The sequence below is a fragment of the Gobius niger genome, assembly GCF_951799975.1.
Source record: "Gobius niger genome assembly, chromosome: 2".
Lineage (NCBI taxonomy): Eukaryota > Metazoa > Chordata > Actinopteri > Gobiiformes > Gobiidae > Gobius > Gobius niger.
The window spans coordinates 7,665,047-7,683,149 of NC_136853.1; the positions used below are offsets into that span (position 1 = coordinate 7,665,047).

Consider the following 18,103-nt stretch of genomic DNA (forward strand, 5'->3'; position numbering starts at 1 on the left):
TGAAAAAAATGGCAGTCATAGTGAGCGCTAGCTAGCGTTAGCACGATGCCGATAACATGTAGCATCATGTTAGCATTCTCTGTTATTTATGTGTTTATGGGCTGTTGAACCACTTTGCTCCTCTCCATGTCTTTGTATCTTTATTTAGTAGAAAACTATATTCATAATTCAGCATTTGTTAAAGTAGTTGTTGAATAATTAGAGAAAGTTTAAATTTTTTTTGCAAAATGATTTTCCCCTCACCTTTTTTCAAACATGACCATATATGGGCGATTCCTGAGATGCCGTCTGTATCTATATGGTTAGTCTGGTGTTATAAGTGATTTGCTTCAGGTGCACTGTGGAGCGGGTCAAACTGTTTTTGATGCAGGCTAGCTGATACCATAGACATGCACTAGCCTTGCATTAGCCTGGCACCACGAAACTCTTCAAATATAAGAACTGCATGAATTACAAAAAAAATATCTCCAGAAATCAGCAACACTCTGGATAACTAGGAAATGAGGCCCTATGTCAAAATCCTGAAATATCCCTTTAAAGTTAGTGATTTAAAGGTGCATTATGCAACTTTTTTGGGGGGAAAAAAGTTAATCTTTGTGTATTTGACCTCAGTGGTCAGTATTGCGCCTTCAGGCAAGTTTATTTATATGGCACATTTTGTGCACAAGACCACTCAATGTTCCTCACAGCAATACCAAACACACAAACACAATAAAAACAAATTGATTGATTATGGCTTGCCTATAGATACAGACGGCATCGCTGGCGAAATATAGTCAAGTCTAAATTAGGACCATTTGGATGTTTATTCACAGCAGATTGTTCAGTAGAAACAAAAAAACAAAAAAAAACAAACGGCAGTTGTGAAGCATCGTGTTAGCATTCTCTGTTATTTATGGGCTGTTGAACCACTTTGCTCCTCTCCATGTCTGTGTATCTTCATTTAGTAGAAAAAGTCCATATGACACATACAGGTAAGCTTAGCAACATAGATACAGCGTCTGTGCAAATGCCCATATATGGTCAGCTAGAGGGGGAAAAATAACTTTACTTTGACAAATGCTAAATTATGAACATTATTTTTATACTAAACAAAGATACAGAGACATAGAGAGGAGCAAAGTAGTTCAACAGCCCATAAATACTTAAATTGACAATGCTAACCAGGAAGTTTGCTAACGTTGGTGAAGCGATGCTAACGAGTGCCGTTTTTTGCTTGTGCTGAACAATTTGCTGTGAAAAAACATCCACAAGGATTTGGCTCGATTTTATTGTGAGATGTTTATAGTCAAACGGCTAAAAAGAGTGAAAAAATGTCACTAAGCCCCCTCGGCTAGGCCACGCCGTCTGTATCTCGCTCACAAATTTCTAATTCTGTTGGTTCAGAAACGCCTCCACAGTGACCTCTTGTGGTAAAACGTCAGTACATCGTAGTAGCGGATCCAAGTGTTGTATTTGGATAAAAAGAGGCAATATTTTTTTTGCGAATCTTCAACTGAAATGACAACTTACAACAGTTGCCAGCATAAGCCGCGTGATACGAGGATAGAGGCGGTTAATTCGAGCCTCACGAAGATCAGATCAATGCCCGAGTCGAGCAGCGAGTCCGATCATGAAGTCTCCATACCTGAATTCCCTTTTACTTTGTAGACATTTCACAGACTAAAGACAGGACTCATTTGTACAAAGTGTTTTTTTTTTATCTCAACAGTACAGTAGAGCATCTGAATTAGTTTTCTCTCTGTAGGAAAATGTCTCTTACAAAACTATAAATAAGTCATTGATAACAGTTTCACCAAAGCAGTAAAGACCCGGCACCATGTGACCTCAGTCTCTCCACGTCACCTCCACTTCATCTGTTCTGTACCTGGAACAAAACGCACAAAAGATGAATTATATCCAAGACAAGGGTTTTAATAATCAAATGGTGCCAAATGGTGGAGTTTTGGGACTCGTGTTTAATCTTTTTCATTATAAGCTGCGACCTCATGATTCGATACAGGCCACACGATAACGATCATCTTATCGCCGATGCAGCGATAATCGATATATTGCTCATTATCAGCTGCGATAGATTTTAACATGACTATCAATTATATGCTTCATATTTAGAATATATTTTGTTCCCAAGCCAAGTGAATTCACTGTGTTATTCAAACATACCCATACCTTGGGATAGGACCCATATACCCATATAGGAACCACTGCAAGACAATTTTCCCTTTGGGATAATAAAGTTTAACCTAACGGTTGTTGAAAGCTTTCCAACAATACATGTGTTTTTTTAGTATTTTGATATTATAAAATCAATATATTGCCATAGCCCTTGTCCTTGATTCAAATTCAAATATGAAAGTCATTTTTTCATAAAGATCACTATTAAAGGAATAGGCCACCGTTTTTACATACTGAGATATGTTCTTACCTCACTTTAGCCGAGTTAATATATCCCCGTCTGGTCTTTGTCCGTGCGCTCTGTCACGCAAACGGAGCACATACGCAGCCTCTCCCACATGTCATATAGCTCCAAAAAAGCTCACGATAGAAGCTACCAAGCTCTTCCACGTGTTCCCTATTTAAATAAAGTTACGTGAAGTGTTTTCATGCGAAGTATATTTACATAGAAATGTAACATGTTGATTTTATAAGCAGATAAAAAGGGGGACTATATTGTGAGGCGTAATAGTACGAGGAGCAAAACGTCCGCGCAGTAACTCCTAAAGGTTATTGACGGAAGTGAGCGGGGGAAGTCTTTAGGAGTTACTGCACGGACGTTTTGCTCCTCATATCATTACGCCTCACAATATAGTCCCCCTTTTTATTTGCTTATAAAATCGACACGCTACATTTCTGTGTAAATATACTTCACATGAAAACACTTCACGTAACTTTATTTAAATAGGGAACACGTGGAAGAGCTTGGTAGCTTCTATCGTGAGCTTTTTTGGAGCTATATGACATGTGGGAGAGGCTGCGTATGTGCTCCGTTTGCCTGGCAGAGCGCACGGACAAAGACCAGACGGGGATATATTAACTCGGCTAAAGTGAGGTAAGAGCATATCTCGGTATGTAAAAACGGTGGCCTATTCCTTTAAGACTAAGCATAAAGTAGGTTTTGGCAAAGATCCAGCGGCTCGTTATTAAAACAGACTGAACAGTTGAAAATAACTGGTGTTTTCTTCCTTCTTGCTTCTGTCGGGTTCACTTGGTGCGAGTGCAATGTAGCCTCACCTCTGAGTAATCCACGAGTCCTGGAGCTCCGTGACCTGCCCTGAACGAAACATCTCCCAGCCGGCCTGCGCAATCATGGCCCCATTGTCGATGCAGAACCTGGAGTTAAAGGAACAAAAGAGTTATCTGCAGCCCAGACCGGAGCACAGTGTTCCAGACGCCGCTGACAAAAGACCAACGGCTGGAGAAATGTGGCAACAAATAAGTCGGAAAGATAAAGCAGAAATAAGGAGCAAACTGTCGTCACACTACGATACACACACATTATTATTAATAAACATTAGCTTCTGACTTTTTTTTTACTTTGAAGTGCTGCTGCTGCTGCTGCTGCTATAAAACATGGAACACACTGAGCGTCTCCCACAATTTTCTCCATCTTAGTTTAAAACTGAATTCCTCACTGTGGGCTCCAATAACACTGTTGATAACGGCACTGTCCCACCAGTTTACGTCACAAGTACAAGTACGTAATACAAGATATGAATTCTGAAATGTAAGCGATAAAGAACGTGTGATTCAAGCCTTTCACTGGAGCAGTGAGAGCAAGTCGTGATACGTTCTGAGTAAAGTCTATGGTTATAGACAAACATATTTGTGTATCGTGATGCCTCGATACAATACGCACATTGTCACAAACTCTGTAACGATATGTTGGTGATACGACTTGTTGAGCACAGCCGTATTAAATAGCAGATTGTTGATGAACGTATGTGCAGACGCTGCTGTTAATTAACAACCTCAAAGTGACGATCAAAGGATGAGGAGAGCGGAGACCAGAGGAGAATCACCACAGCCAGGTCCACTGAGCAGGGCATAGAATACGGAAAACTCTCCAACTATAAAGCCTCTCGAACGGTGTTCCAGAGGAGGAAGAGTGTGAGTGTTTTACCGCTCGTCAGTGGCGAAGAGTTTGGCTCCTCTCTCTTTACACATCACCCCCATCATCTCCTGCAGACGGAGGTTACCTGAACCAGAGAGCCAGGATTAAAGCACACGCTGTATTTACATGTACAAGAGAAACTGTATTCATTTATAAAGAGTCATCGAGCCACATGCAGGTCGTTTTCAGTTTGGCTCTGTACCATCAGCCTCTATAGTGAGTCTATCTGTTTTTTAGATATAATAATAAAAAGAGTGATCCTTACAGCCGACTCCGCCGACGATGAGCACCTCCTGTGACCCGCAGTGAGCCATGGCCCTCTCTGTGATCTCCACCAGCATCGAGAACAGCGTCTCCTACAGGGACACAGCGGTCACTACATGGTGCCATTACTCATGATCTTCTCTACAAGGAAAATCCAGCATCCAAAACAGAACCAAATACAAAACAAGCACATGTATAAAATGAAAATGATGAGGGCAAAAGTGACTTGGCTGACTGACTACCCAGAGTTAAGTATGAAATGAAGCAATGTGCAAACCCTCTGCAATGATTTAGTGATGATTTAGAATGTTCTCGGGGGAAAATAACGGACCTGTAAGGAGAAGCACAAATCCTCCGCTGTGCATTCACCAGAGCTCAGCATCTTATTGGCCGCGTCCTACAAAAGGACGCAGTAAATGCTGTTATGGCAGGAAAAAAAGGCACATATTTTTGTGAATGGAGACCCTTCTTACTTCGATATAAGATAAAATGCCAGAGAAAGACACGTCCATTCCCTTCACCGTGTACGGCAGCTCCACGTACTTTGTCCCTCTGCAGACGCAAGACAAAAGATTATTCTTCTGCTGACATCAGGGGGGAATATTATTGTAAAAGTCAGTACTTACTTCTTGGCCATTTGCTCAATGTTGTAGCCTGGACTGGGGTCATTGGAAATCTGCAATAGGCGAAGTGTTAATGCTGCCCCTCAGTCAGCGGGTTCTCACAGATCAGTCCCTTTCAGTCTTCAAACTGGCTTTTAACGCCTAGAACGCACTCATTTATGTCTAGGATGTAATCATTTTGTGTTTTTGAAAGCAGGTCCAGACACAGAAAACAAAAAAAAAACATAAGAGAAAACAAAAAAGAAAGAAAACAGAACCTTGATTCCTTTTAAGTGCACATCATTAAGATTAATATTGTTATCACGAGCTAACCTGGCTAACGCCGTGCTGCTGTGTGCGCTCGAATTATTTCGAACTGCACAACAGCCTGGGGACCATGGCCCAAATTTTCCGGTGGATTTGGGAACCAATCACAGAGCGAGGAGGGACGGCAAGACGATGACGCGCTATTCCATATACGGAAGCTTGCAGTTTATTTACGGATAATAAAAAAAAAGTTTATTTACGGATCCAACGTGACAGCAGCAGACACGATGGTATTTTTCGATCAAGCTTTAGACCTTGTTCTAAATAATTTAGCTCAAAAGTTTACAGCGGGTACGTCATACGTCATCTCATACGATGATACGATTGGCCATGGCTACGTGCAGACGCATGATAGACTTTTTTTTCTTTTTTCGTATCGCCCAATAAACGAGTATGGACGATCATAAACCACACCTCTCCTACGACAAAATGAATTGGTGTCCCCAGACTAAATATCACTTGTGATTTTAGTCTGGTGTTAGCCAGGCTAATCACGAGCACCAATCAGTCAATACAATACCTTTCATGAATAAATGCAGAGTGTGTTATGTATCATTCATGCACATTGACACAAAGTAATGCTACATGGGTTGTGATGATGATGATGATGATTAACAGTAATACTAACATGGTAATAAAAAAGGCATAAGGAAAAAAAAATTATACACTTGTTATAAAGTGTAACATACTGTGATTGTTGACTTCATGTAATGCATTGTTGCATTTGTTGTAAATATGTAACCAACAACAAAGTGAATAGGGGGTGGGAGTTAACAAGCTTGTCTTCTTCCCACTCCTTTTCGAGCTAGAATGCTGTTTTTTTGTAACTATTATTATTGTTTTTCTCGCTTTTGTGTCTGTTTTGTGTAGCTCGAAACAAAATAATCAATCAATCAATCAATCAATCAATCAAAGGGGGAAAAACAGGCAGTGCTTCACTAAGGTCAATTGTAGTGGAGTGCCTCAGTGGAACAAATATTCCTCAACACAAACTGACCTTGATGACTCTGGCGAACCTGTCCAGACAGTTCCCGACGGCGATATCGATGGTCTCTCCAAATATCCGGTAGCGCCGCTCTGAGTACGCAATCACCTGCCAAACAAAATACACAAAACACAGACAGGGTGAACTACGTATTTCTGAGCCATAGCTGCCCTGGGGATGACTGATGAAACACGTGGCTGCAAGTCTGTGTCACCTGCCTCTCGATCACCACTTAACCCAAATCTAAAGGTTTATCGACTGGAGCTTACAGACTGTAGGCCAATGTAACACCTCATTTGAAAGCTAAGAGTGACAAAACTCATCAAAGCTTCTTCCTCGTTATGATTGTAACGTTTTCGTCCTTTTACAACCTAAAAGGACGTATTTTCATCATGTTTTTGTTGCTTTTATTGACATGTTTTGGTCGCACTTTTGTGGTTTGATCACAGTTACATTACAGAAAAAAATCATTCAGAACCTGACAAAAACGTGACAATAATGCCATATAAAAAGCAACGAAAATGTGATAAAAATGTGCCAAAAAACAATACAAATGTGATAAAAATGTGACAAATATGCAGCAAAAAATGACAAAAAAAACAATTAAAATTTGATTTTAAAAATGTGACAAAAAGTGATAAAAATGTGATAAAAATATGACAAAAAAACAATAAAAATGTGACAAAAAAAACTATAAAAAATTGACAAAAAAATTATACAAATGTAGCAAAAAAAGTGGCCAAAAAACATGAATATTTGATAAAAAATGTGACAAAAATGTGATAAAAATGTGTCAAAAAAGTGACAAAAAACCAATGAAAACATGAAAAAAAATAAACGTTTTTCAGGTCTTGGATTTCAAATGAGGTATTACACTGGCCTACAGTGGCTGTAAGCTCTCCAGTTAAGAACCTTTTAGATTTGGGTAAAACTGGAGAAAATGTGCTCGGTTAAGGGGTTAAAACAGGAACTATTTTCTGAATTAAATGATATGTTTCAAACCAGCATCTTCCACACCTTTATTCATAACACATTTTAACAAGTCAACAAAGTGATTCCCATTTAACATCTCGACATGTGGGTAGCATGAAATGCAGCATAAGAAATGTGTCAAATAGATAAAAATAGAAATATATTAAAAGAAAATACATAAACACACACACTGACGCATAATAACAAACCTGAGTGTTTCCCCCACTGACGTAGAGCACGCTGGGGTTGTGGGCTTTGGTGATGAGGCGTCCCATCTCGATGTGTCCGATGCAGTGGTTGACGCCCAGCAGCGGTTTGCCCCAAAGCTGCGCCACGGTGCGAGCAACGAGCGCCGTGATCACCAACGGAGCCCCCATCCCAGGACCTGCCGCATAACAACACATCATGATATAATTTCACATAAACATTAAACTGGTGTTCTAATATATACATATAAAAAATATATATAAAAGAACAAGTAAGGCCAAATATCCGACTCTACACCATACACTTCTGTTTTGATTTCCGACTATGTTAAACTTTTGTTTGCATATTATTATTTTTCTAGATTAATTTAAGATGCGACAGGGCGTGTTAATTAACAAGAGGCCACACAATAAAAGCACAATTGTTTGAATAATGTCACAAACCCCCGGGGACGCCATACTGGACAAAAAGGAGTAATTAAATTCATAGATCAAAAGTCTTTTTTTTTTTTTTACAATTTTACTCAGTGTTACTTTGACTCTCGAGCGTCCAAAATTTGACCAAGTGTCATTAGTATCTGGTTAGTGCAAGTCAATAATCCACACAGCTGTTGAGAGGCCGTCAGGTCAGCCTATGACCGATAGATATTAGGAATAATGAATAAATTCATGCAACAGAAATAGACAATGAAGGTTAAGGTGTGTGTCAGTGTGTAAAAACGTTAAGTTATTCCCGCTCTTATTGCTCTCCTCATTGTTTTACTTGATACTTTGGTACATCTTTGCTGTGTTTTGGTGGAGGTTCTGGGATTTTTTTTTACTGAAAAGAGTCCGTACTAGCAATGAAGGAACCAACTTTTTTAAAAGCAACAATAACTACTATGCAAAAAATGTTGTGCAATAACCCCTGGACAAGCGTCATTTCTAGCTCTGTATCACTTTTCCTGTACTAAGACTGGAAGAATTTGCACTGCTGACATTTTGTTAATATAGTCTGCTCTATCCTTATTCTATATTCTTTATTTTTTATCATTTGCATTTTTGGATATATGACACCCTTTACTTTCATTGTATATAAAATACTCCTACTTACTATTTTATTGATGCACATGTCCTGTGTTTTATTGAGTGTTGTTCGCAAAGCTGATTTAACGAGTGAATTTCTCCATTGTGAGATCAATAAAGGATTATCTTATCTTAAGTAAACAAACAGCAGCTTATGAGCTAAAGACATTTGAGACCTACACATGTCTTCCTCTGAAACACTTAAGAGGCGCCAAGAGCCCCCACACCTGCAGCACAGTGTGGAGGCGTCACAAGAGGCGCTACAGGAAACAAAAAAGGGGCAAAGGAGGATGTATCCGGGCAAGACTCACAGCTAAGCCACACAAATCTTCTATCCCTACTATTGTTCTGGCTAATGTTTGTTCATAGGAGAATAAGACGGTTTATATTTGTCTGCTACGCTCTTCCCAGAAGATGGAAGAGGAAGGAGGAGATGGAGCCAATTCTACAATGCCAAATAATACATTTTCCACCTACTCTACTCTACCTGCATTTGAAATGTTTCCACCAGTCCATTTTACAGTTAACTGGTACTTTTTTTAGTACCTGCTTGGCCCTGGTTAGTACAAGCAGGAACTGTTTTCATGGATACAGCAAAAAGCCATATCCATGGACACACCCTGGAAACCATGGATACAGTATCAGATTCTACAGAGTAATGGAAACACAACCAGGCCAAGTAGAGTAGGATCAAACAAAGTGGAGTACAGTAGGATAGGACTGGTGGAAACGAGCCATTACTTACTCATAATGCTTTGTTCTGTCTGTCAAAAATGTTTATGTCCCCAAGTCATACCTTTTGTATAAGCTACACAGTCGATGTCTTCAGGCTTGACTCCGGCTTGATTCAAAGCCTCCTTTAAAACTGTGAGAATGACGGCTCTGTGGTGTCTGGCCGTGTCGCTCGGCAAAAAACCTGGAAATAAAATACCGTCACTGTTATGAACAAACTATGCCATACCTTCAACACCCCAATTAGTAAGAAAATGAAATTATGTGGGAAATACAGTACTTAATCACTTGGTAGCTTCAACAGACATAAAAAAGTGATGAAACAATGCAGAACCCACAATAACAATACAAATACATGAGTTAGATCAATTAGAAATTAATAAAAGACTTATTATTTTACTGGAATATTTTGAGAGCAAAGGGATATTAAATAATTAGCTAAAATAGTGTCCTTGCCTTGTCCAGGAGGAGTGATGTAGGTCCTCCTCGGGTTAGAAAGCACTTCTCCATCTCGGATTATGCCCACTCCAATCTTATTGGCACTGCCCTCAAAACCTATCACTATCGTCATGGCAACAAATGGTAAATGACTGTAAAGACAGAGGTAGTGAAGGTAAATACTAGACCAATGTAGGGCATTCAGCCTAAAGTCAACCTCTACATTTAGCTGTAAAGAGACAAAGCAAGCTATTTCCCCCCAGTTCATCATTTGTGATTACTTACTTGGATTAAAAAAACACACAAAATACCCCAGAATACTAACAAATAAGTGTTAATTTCTCATACAAGGAACAGTACAGTCGAAATGTTGTCATATTCAATACATAATACATTTTTATTTGAAACATAATGTACCAAAGCAAACTTTTACATCACAATAGATCTACTGAAATACCTACATTTCAGGACATACTAATAAATCAATGCATTATTGACAGTAGACAGTGGCCTGTATTGCTCTACATTTACAGCAATAATTCTTGTTCTACGCGGTATTAACAGAATATTTTTCACCACACTTCATTATGAAGCTAAATAACACATAATGCTTCAATATATTTGCTCACATTTAATGAGAAGTGACCGGTTTCCTTTACAAATGTATTATTTTCGAAGCTTCTGCTAGCTCTTTGCTAACAACATGCTACAGCGGTCCTAATTTAGGACCCAAAACAAGGCAGCGCCGGATTTTGCCTGACGGGAAATTACCTCCAGCTTCTAAAAAAATCAATTTTAGCAAAAAATATTTCAACATTTACATATATATAGGCCATAACAGCTGTGACTATTTATGTATAGATATGGTTTAAAGAGCTTTGATGTCGCGTTTTATTGATAGTATTTTTCTGTAGGCACTGACTAAGCAACGCAAACACGTGGGTTCTTTGAGTCTGCACGATCTGCACACGGTTTGGTGAGTTTGGGGGGGAGTGACTGAAGGAAAAGCATTTGTGTGTCTTCTCTGCTTCCTTCTCTCTTCGCATCCTGTTGCAAAAGTGCACGTAAGATTATTATTTGCATCTTTTTTCTCGTTGGAGCATGACTTAACCACAAAGCTAATTCACACTCGCCAGGTGTTTGCGTTGATGAATTGTTACAGGCTAATAACGGAGCCGTGCAGCTGTTTTAATTCATTCTGTGAACAGGCCCCTGCTGCTACTGTGGTCTTTGTCATAGATTAGGAGGAAGGCTAGCGTTAGCATGGTGTTTTTAACTTTGTTTCCCCCAAACATACACGAGTGTACGATCTATTCGCTGGTGGCCATGCAAAGTGCAGTCCTCATTTTCTTTATTGCACACTCTATATAAACAAAAAAGACTAAAGTAAACCTAGAGATGTTTTTCTGTTAAAAAAAAAAAAGAGTCCCCTTTTACGTGCACGATAGGCCAAGATACTGGGATTACTAATTAAGACATAATATCTTTAGATGCACCATCTTTGCAATCAAGATAATGCATGAAATTGTATTTCTCGGGTTCTTACTGAATCTGTTGTGTGTGTAAGGCTTTAGATTCACTCTTAAAATGTTAGTTTTATGAGTACAAAAAAAGTACTTAAGAATCTTATAACAATTTGTAGTAACACATGGAGCTTGGTAGAACAGCCAAAACATAATCAAGTCATATTTTGTATATCAAGTGGAATTCAAATGATTTATTAACCTCTTACCACCCACTTCAACCAAGCACATTTTGTCCAGTTCTGTTTTACCCAAATCTAAGAGTTTAACGACTGGAGCCCACAGCCTAGGACTGGGCGATATATCGATATTTAAGATATATCAATATATTTTTTTATGAGATATGGAATTAGACCATATTGCGTATATCGAGATCTTTCAAATTCAGATAAGATTATTAAGTTAACAAAAAGAAACAGGTTAACTGAGCCCTTTATTTTGTTATCTCTTTATATATAAATGATGCCCTCAGAAAAATATTTTTTATTTTGGAGGCTATTTCTATTTAAGATATTATTTTATTTAAATGTGCACCTTATGGAGCTTTGTTATTATATTGTTAATGTTTACATTGTATAGTGAGTTTTTAATAAAACTACAGAAAGTAGAAACTACAGCCAGAGAATTCAGTATTTGCTGGCTAGTGGCTACAAACTTGAGACCCCCTCAAGTGTTTTAAATGTTCCACAGAGAATGATAAAGTTCAACATGAACACATAACAAACGGTTGTGGATGCATTGGAAGGAATAATAATTAATCATTTGTCCGTGTCTTCTCCCCCAGCGCCTTGTGTGTGTGGTGTGTGTGCGTGCTGTGCGTTTGAGTGTGTTTGGAGCCAGAGCCAGTTCAAAAATGAAGAGGAGTAAGAAAGTAGACGGAGGGGCGGAGGGAGAGAATGGTACTGCACACACCAGTGACCCATAAACATAGAATATTGAGAGTTTTTGTTGGAACCCGTTTTTCTAAATCTAAATTCTCCTCTAGGTTCAACCAAGAAAGCGAAGCCGGCGAAGGAGCCCGAAGCCCCGATCCTGTACGAGGACCCTCCAGACAAACTGAGCAGTAAAGACGGCAAAGAGGCCAACCTGAAGATCACCTCCTGGAACGTGGACGGACTCCGCGCCTGGGTCAAGAAGAAGGGACTGGACGTGAGTTTGAACTCTTTATTCTGTCCATAGTCCTTGGTACATGCTTTTGGTCTCTTGTGACTTTCCTAAAAATGCTTAGCTCATTTTTTTCTTCCCCAGTGGGTGCGCGAAGAGACCCCGGACATCCTGTGCCTCCAGGAGACCAAATGTGCGGAGAAGTCCCTCCCCGCCGACATCACCTCCATGACGGAGTATCCGCATAAATACTGGGCCACCGCAGAAGACAACGCGGGCTACAGCGGCGTGGCCATGCTCTGCAAGAACGAGCCCATCAAAGTCACCTATGGCATCGGTGAGGGATGAGCATGTTTATATGTGCTGTGTATAATGATTACACATACAGATATCGTCATTCAATTCAAGATGTTACTAGTATGGTATCGGAAAAAAAGGTTTAGGTACTACCGGCACTGAAAAATGACAGTATTAAAAGCAGGTAGCCTACCGGAGAGAAAAAAAGGTACATTTTCCACAGATTCACGTCTTAATGCTGTTGGTCCAGGGACAGCATTAAAGGAACAGGCCACTGTTTTACCATACTGAGTAAAAAAGACCAAAGATGTTGTCAGCATTTAGCCTCTCCTCCTAGTGATATGAAACACCTGTAATACAAGCATGAACTCCGTTGCCATTGGCAGCGGCCTTTTTTTATTTTTCAGAGGTCCTCTATCAGAAAATAATGACTGGTAGAACGTTGGAAAATCCCATTCAAGTCAATGGAGCGTTCTACTTGCATTGTGGAGAGCCGTATAATAAAAAATTTATAAAATAGGTACAAACTTGTGGACGATTTTCACCGCTAGGTTTCTCCACTCCCTTATGCCTAGGAAGTGGTAGGAGGGTTAATTTAAAACTCTGACTAAAATGCTCTTTCCAATGCAAAAGGTTTTTGTAATTTAGATTGAGATATTGACATTTTTCTCGGCCGATAGCCAATATAGTAAAATACCTCACATCGACCCGATATATCGGTCGGGCCCTAATATTTACAAACCTTTTGACTTCTCCAGGCAAAGAGGAGCACGACAAAGAGGGCCGGGTCATCACCGCCGAGTTCCCAAACTACTTCCTGGTCACCGCTTACATCCCCAACGCCGGCAAAGGCCTGGTCCGTCTCGACTACCGCAAAACCTGGGACGAGGACTTCAAGGCTTACCTCTGCGACCTGGACAAGCAAAAGCCGCTCATCCTCTGCGGCGACCTCAACGTGGCGCACCAGGAAATCGACCTCAAAAACCCCAAAGGCAACAAGAAGAACGCCGGTTTCACGCCCGAGGAAAGGGAAGGCTTTAGCCAGCTGTTAGAGGCCGGGTTCGTCGATAGCTTCCGGGAGTTGTACCCCGAGCAGCAGTACGCGTACACTTTCTGGACGTACATGATGAACGCCAGGGGTAAAAACGTAGGCTGGCGACTGGATTACTTCGTGTTGTCTTCCGCGTTACTCTCAGGCTTGTGCGACAGCAAAATCCGCAGCAAAGCAATGGGAAGCGATCACTGTCCTATTACTTTGCACTTGGCCATCTAGGTTCGTGACTGTAGCCAGTCTTTGATAGTTTTCCGGGCCGTGTAAGCTGAAACTGTTGAGATAAGTTTTGCTAATTCCGCCTAGATGTGGATCTCAAACTCTTCGTAAAAGCACCATCTCATAACGTCTTTTTGTACTTATTGTTTTTGCCAGGGCTAAATAAACACAGGCTAAATCTCTAAAATGAAACTCCTCCTCTGGCACAAAGCTTTTCTTCTTGCCTTCACAGCTGCTTTTTGTTTATTGCACATTCATTAAGAATTGAACTTTACAGCTGGCCCTTTTTTTATATAAGTCTCCAAGGAAATTGTCAAGAGATTCAGGTCTACAGTATGTTTTGCAGATTTAGACTCTACTACTGTGTTTTTTAGACGTTGCGATATTTAGGTAGTCCGACTATGAGTCAGTATAAGCTTAACAGGCGACAAACCAAGATCCGGGTTAAACCTCTCCAAGCATTCTGCCTAAATGAGTTTCCCAACACTAAATCTGTTGAAATGTGTAAGCTGTTGAAAGATGTACAACTGAAGTCCGTCTGATCGAACCTTCATATTAGTGTTACTAAACGGTGCTTTACTTTTCTGTATTTTGTGTTATCCCTGTAGAAAATAAAGACTGGATTTTGATACATTTTGTCTTCTATTTTTTTGTTCAAATAAGGTTTAAGTCAACTCCGAAGTTGAAAAAGTACTTTTTTGTACTATTATGCGGTTATCAGATGTACCCATAGATGTAATAATTAGAGATCGATTAATACCTTAGCCCCATTCATAGAAAAGGTCCCGAGTCCTGTGTGAAACTTACATGGCCGCTCAGACTCCTCCTACACAGCCTGTTCCTTAAAAGGGCAAAAAGACAGGAAGCCCGGTGCTTGCAGGGCAGGCAGAAGCCCCACAGAGCTCCAGAGCTCGATTGACAGGCTCTGGAGCCAGTCTGGCTGAAAAGGCTTCCTCTTTTTCGGGCTGATAAACCAAAACCAGTGTGGTTAAAAATATTTCACCTACCCCAGCGTTGTCACAGGGGTCATAGCATTTTTTAGAAAAAGAAAAACTCAGCCAGGCTTTTAAGCCGTACTTGGGAGGTCGGAAATCTCATTAGAATCAATGCTGCCAAGTGTCTCTTGGACACAAGGGGGTGGTATTATAGCAATGTCAGCTCCCACCATGAGGACCATAAGTCACACTTATTTCATAGTTTAGCTGAGGGTGCAACTTATACTTACTTGCGACCTATATCAAAATATATAATTTCACATATTCGTTATTTTCAAACTGACAGCCGCTAGAGGGCGCTCAAGGCTTGTGAACCAGTAAGACTGAACACAAAAGATCATATTCTACAGATTACAAGTTGCAAGTAGTGAAATATGCTGTGGAAAAGAAAGAAACTAAAATCGATAATTGCGGGCTAAAGCTAGAGGAACGAGTTTGCAAATGGGTACTTGAACAACACACTGCCGGAAAAAGTGCATTTACCTCAGTTTTTCAACTTAAACTGTGAAATAATATATATTAGACTCATTACATGCAAAGTGAGATATATAGTCTTTACTTGTTTTCATTTTGATTATTATGGCTCACAGCCTGTAAAATCTCAGCTTGACAGATGTCACTTTCATGATTTTCTAATTATATGATGAGCACCTGTATGCATTTGTCCTCTTCATTATGCATTTTTTGACTGGTGCGACTTATAGTCCAGTAAATACAGTACTCAAGAGTAACGTTACTTTGAAATTTTACTCAAGTAAAAAGTAGTGACCCAATTCAATCCCCAAGTAAGAGTCCAAAAGTACTGATTTCGGGGTGGGCATTCATAAGCTTTCGCTTCGGCCCACTCCTTTTGAGCAGAAATTCTACTGCTCAAATAAACAAATAAACTAAACTAAAAAACTGAAGTACCTGGAGAAAATGTAACGGAGCGAAAAAGTCTGATATATTTTCAATGACGCCATAAATTGTGTGAAACAGAACGAAGAAAAATACAGAAAACAGAATTCTATTGTGATATTGTGGGTTATTGAATTTATTTCATAAATTTCAACTTGATGTACAGTTAATATCTGCCATTACTATGCAGATTCACATTAAACACAAACTGACTTGAAGTGGAATGTCTTTATCAGCACAAGGCCCTGTTTTTTTGACCAACAGAAAGTCCTCTCAGGTCAGATCTATCACATGTGTTCTCTGGTGCATCTTGAGATGGTACGACTGCCTGAAACCTTTCCCACACTCGTCACAGACATACGGCTTCTCCCCCGTGTGCGTCCTCTGGTGTCTTTTCAGCCGGTTGGCGCTCAGGAAGCTCTTCTCGCAGTCGCCGCACGCGTACGGCTTGGCCCCCGTGTGGTACCTCCTGTGGATGGTCAGATAGCACGACTGGGTGAACCTTTTCCCGCAGTCTCCGCACTCGAACGGCTTGTGTCCGGTGTGGAATCGCTCGTGCTTCAGCAGCTCCGCGTGCGAGAAGAAACCCTTCCCGCAGTCGGAGCAGAGGAACGGCCGCTCCCCGGTGTGCGTCAGCTCGTGCCTCGTCAGCGTGGCTTTGTAGACGAAGGTTTTATCACATTGCGAGCACTTGAACACGTCCTCCCTGGTGTGGCAGCGCTCGTGCTTCTTCATGTTACGTTCTCGCTTGAAGCCTTTGCCGCAGTGGGAGCAGGAGAAGGGCATTTCCTGAGAGTGGATCTTCATGTGCCCGAGCAGACCGCCCTTATAGAGGAAGCCCTTCCCGCACTGGTCACACACGTGCGGGCGCTGCTTCTGGTGTGTCCGCTGATGAGCCGTCAGCGCCGCCTTGTACGGGAAACTCTTCCCGCAGTTACACACGTGCACCTTCTCCTCGTGGCGCGCCTGGATGTGGCTGAACAAGGTGCTGGCGCAGTCGAACACCAGCTCGCAGTGGGAACAGGCGAAACCGTTGGCCCCGCCTTCCGAGCAATACATCCTGACGTGTCTGATGAAGGCGCCCCTCCAGGTGTAGTTCTTGCCACATCGGCCGCAGAAGTAGACGCCGTTTTGCATGTGCGTGCTCGCGATGTGGTCTTTGCGGTCTTTTAAAGATTTAAATAGTTCCCCGCACACCGAGCATTTGAAGCTGCCGACAGTTTTGTGTCCCTCCGTCGCTTCAGGAGTTTGCCTTTTCTCCGAGTCCGGTCGGTTCGGGTGAGATTCTTTGAGGTGTTGTTGAGTTGGGTCCTCACCTGTAATGGCAATAAGGACACAAGTAAGATGCTTGTTTTGTTGTGGCACCTAAAGGAAAACAAATGAACAACAATATGAAGTCATGGCCATACATTTGTGAGTAAAATCTTGCACCACAACTAATAAAAAGAGGCTGCAATTGTCAAATCATTTTTAGTCCCTCTAGCTTTGACTTTAGCAGTAGGGCCGAGACCGTAAAAAGGCTTTTGGCTCCTGAAATGGCTTGCCATTGGCTTCAACTGGCTTTTTGCGGTTTGTTGGTTTCAACTGGCTCTTTGGTGGAAGGCCTGTCCGGGAGCTTCCCCTTTCGCTGTCAAGTGACACCACACAGGCTTATGGAGAATATGCCGCTTTGAAAAAATGATGCGTGTGATGTCGATACAGAGCAACGTCTGCATAACCTATGGTTCAAGCTGTTTTACTTTACTTTTGAGCTCACATTAAATAACATGTTCATGGTGCACATGGTTGTCCTTGGACAGGACACTTCACCCACCATTGCCTCCACTGGTCATCAATGAATGACAGTGTGGACTGTGAATGTGCTTGTGGTACCTAGATGTCATGCAGTGGTTCCCAAAGTCTGGGTCAGGACCCCTTGGCTTGCGGGACACTGAGGTGGGGATGATTTCAAGACAATATTTTTTTAATTCATAACTTGACAGCTGAGTTTGTTCCCGCTGTCACACAAACCTGGCGATCACTGCTGCTCAGGCTGTTGCAGGTGCTGTTCTCGTGAGGCTATGACTGAGTTCAGGCTGGAGACAGCATTTTGTATTTTCATTTTGTTAAATTACAGGATAGTACTTAAAGACAAGAAGACGGTGGGGAACAGGGGGTGTATAGTATGTAGCCTACACAGCGCCACCACATACTCCATAAGCCTGTGTAGTGTCGCTTAAGCGAAAGTGTCGGCTCTCGGACTGGCCTTCCGCCAAAAAGCCAGTTGAAACCAATGATAAGCCATTTCAGAAGCCAAAAGCCAATTTTCGGGCTCG

At 41.1% G+C, this 18,103-nt stretch overlaps 3 protein-coding genes across 3 annotated transcripts; 1 reads left to right on the forward strand and 2 right to left on the reverse strand.

Annotated features, from left to right (window-relative positions):
• Window positions 1-1,612: 1,612 nt before the first annotated feature.
• osgep (O-sialoglycoprotein endopeptidase) lies at window positions 1,613-10,430 on the reverse strand. Its single transcript, XM_079582653.1, has 12 exons — window positions 10,332-10,430; window positions 9,721-9,854; window positions 9,329-9,448; window positions 7,471-7,646; window positions 6,302-6,397; window positions 5,002-5,051; window positions 4,849-4,927; window positions 4,707-4,772; window positions 4,377-4,467; window positions 4,121-4,196; window positions 3,232-3,330; window positions 1,613-1,867 (listed from the first exon to the last, which is right to left on the reverse strand). Exons 2-12 carry the CDS (start codon window positions 9,833-9,835, stop codon window positions 1,828-1,830), a joined length of 1,008 nt encoding a protein of 335 aa, XP_079438779.1. The 5' UTR covers window positions 9,836-9,854; window positions 10,332-10,430; the 3' UTR covers window positions 1,613-1,827.
• Window positions 10,431-12,009: 1,579 nt separating this feature from the next.
• Window positions 12,010-14,034, forward strand: apex1 (APEX nuclease (multifunctional DNA repair enzyme) 1). Its single transcript, XM_079582637.1, has 4 exons — window positions 12,010-12,124; window positions 12,211-12,374; window positions 12,474-12,666; window positions 13,385-14,034. Exons 1-4 carry the CDS (start codon window positions 12,079-12,081, stop codon window positions 13,897-13,899), a joined length of 918 nt encoding a protein of 305 aa, XP_079438763.1. The 5' UTR covers window positions 12,010-12,078; the 3' UTR covers window positions 13,900-14,034.
• Window positions 14,035-16,061: 2,027 nt separating this feature from the next.
• On the reverse strand, window positions 16,062-16,996 carry LOC306959911 (uncharacterized protein; the record flags this gene model as incomplete). Its single annotated transcript, XM_079552166.1, has 1 exon — window positions 16,062-16,996. The coding sequence occupies exon 1, from the start codon at window positions 16,923-16,925 to the stop codon at window positions 16,062-16,064; it is 864 nt and encodes a 287-aa protein (XP_079408292.1). The 5' UTR covers window positions 16,926-16,996.
• Window positions 16,997-18,103: the final 1,107 nt, after the last annotated feature.

Bases quoted from the DNA above. Each gene is read 5' to 3' on its own strand.
- osgep (XM_079582653.1), bottom strand. From the start codon at position 9,835: ATGACGATAGTGATAGGTTTTGAGGGCAGTGCCAATAAGATTGGAGTG. The intron at 4,468-4,706 runs GTCCGTTATTTT...GTGTCCCTGTAG, and splicing joins ATTTGTGCTTCTCCTTACAG to GAGACGCTGTTCTCGATGCT. The intron at 3,331-4,120 runs GTAAAACACTCA...CTTTAACTCCAG, and splicing joins CTCTTCGCCACTGACGAGCG to GTTCTGCATCGACAATGGGG.
- apex1 (XM_079582637.1), top strand. From the start codon at position 12,079: ATGAAGAGGAGTAAGAAAGTAGACGGAGGGGCGGAGGGAGAGAATG. The intron at 12,125-12,210 runs GTACTGCACACA...ATTCTCCTCTAG, and splicing joins AGGGGCGGAGGGAGAGAATG to GTTCAACCAAGAAAGCGAAG. The intron at 12,667-13,384 runs GTGAGGGATGAG...TGACTTCTCCAG, and splicing joins CAAAGTCACCTATGGCATCG to GCAAAGAGGAGCACGACAAA.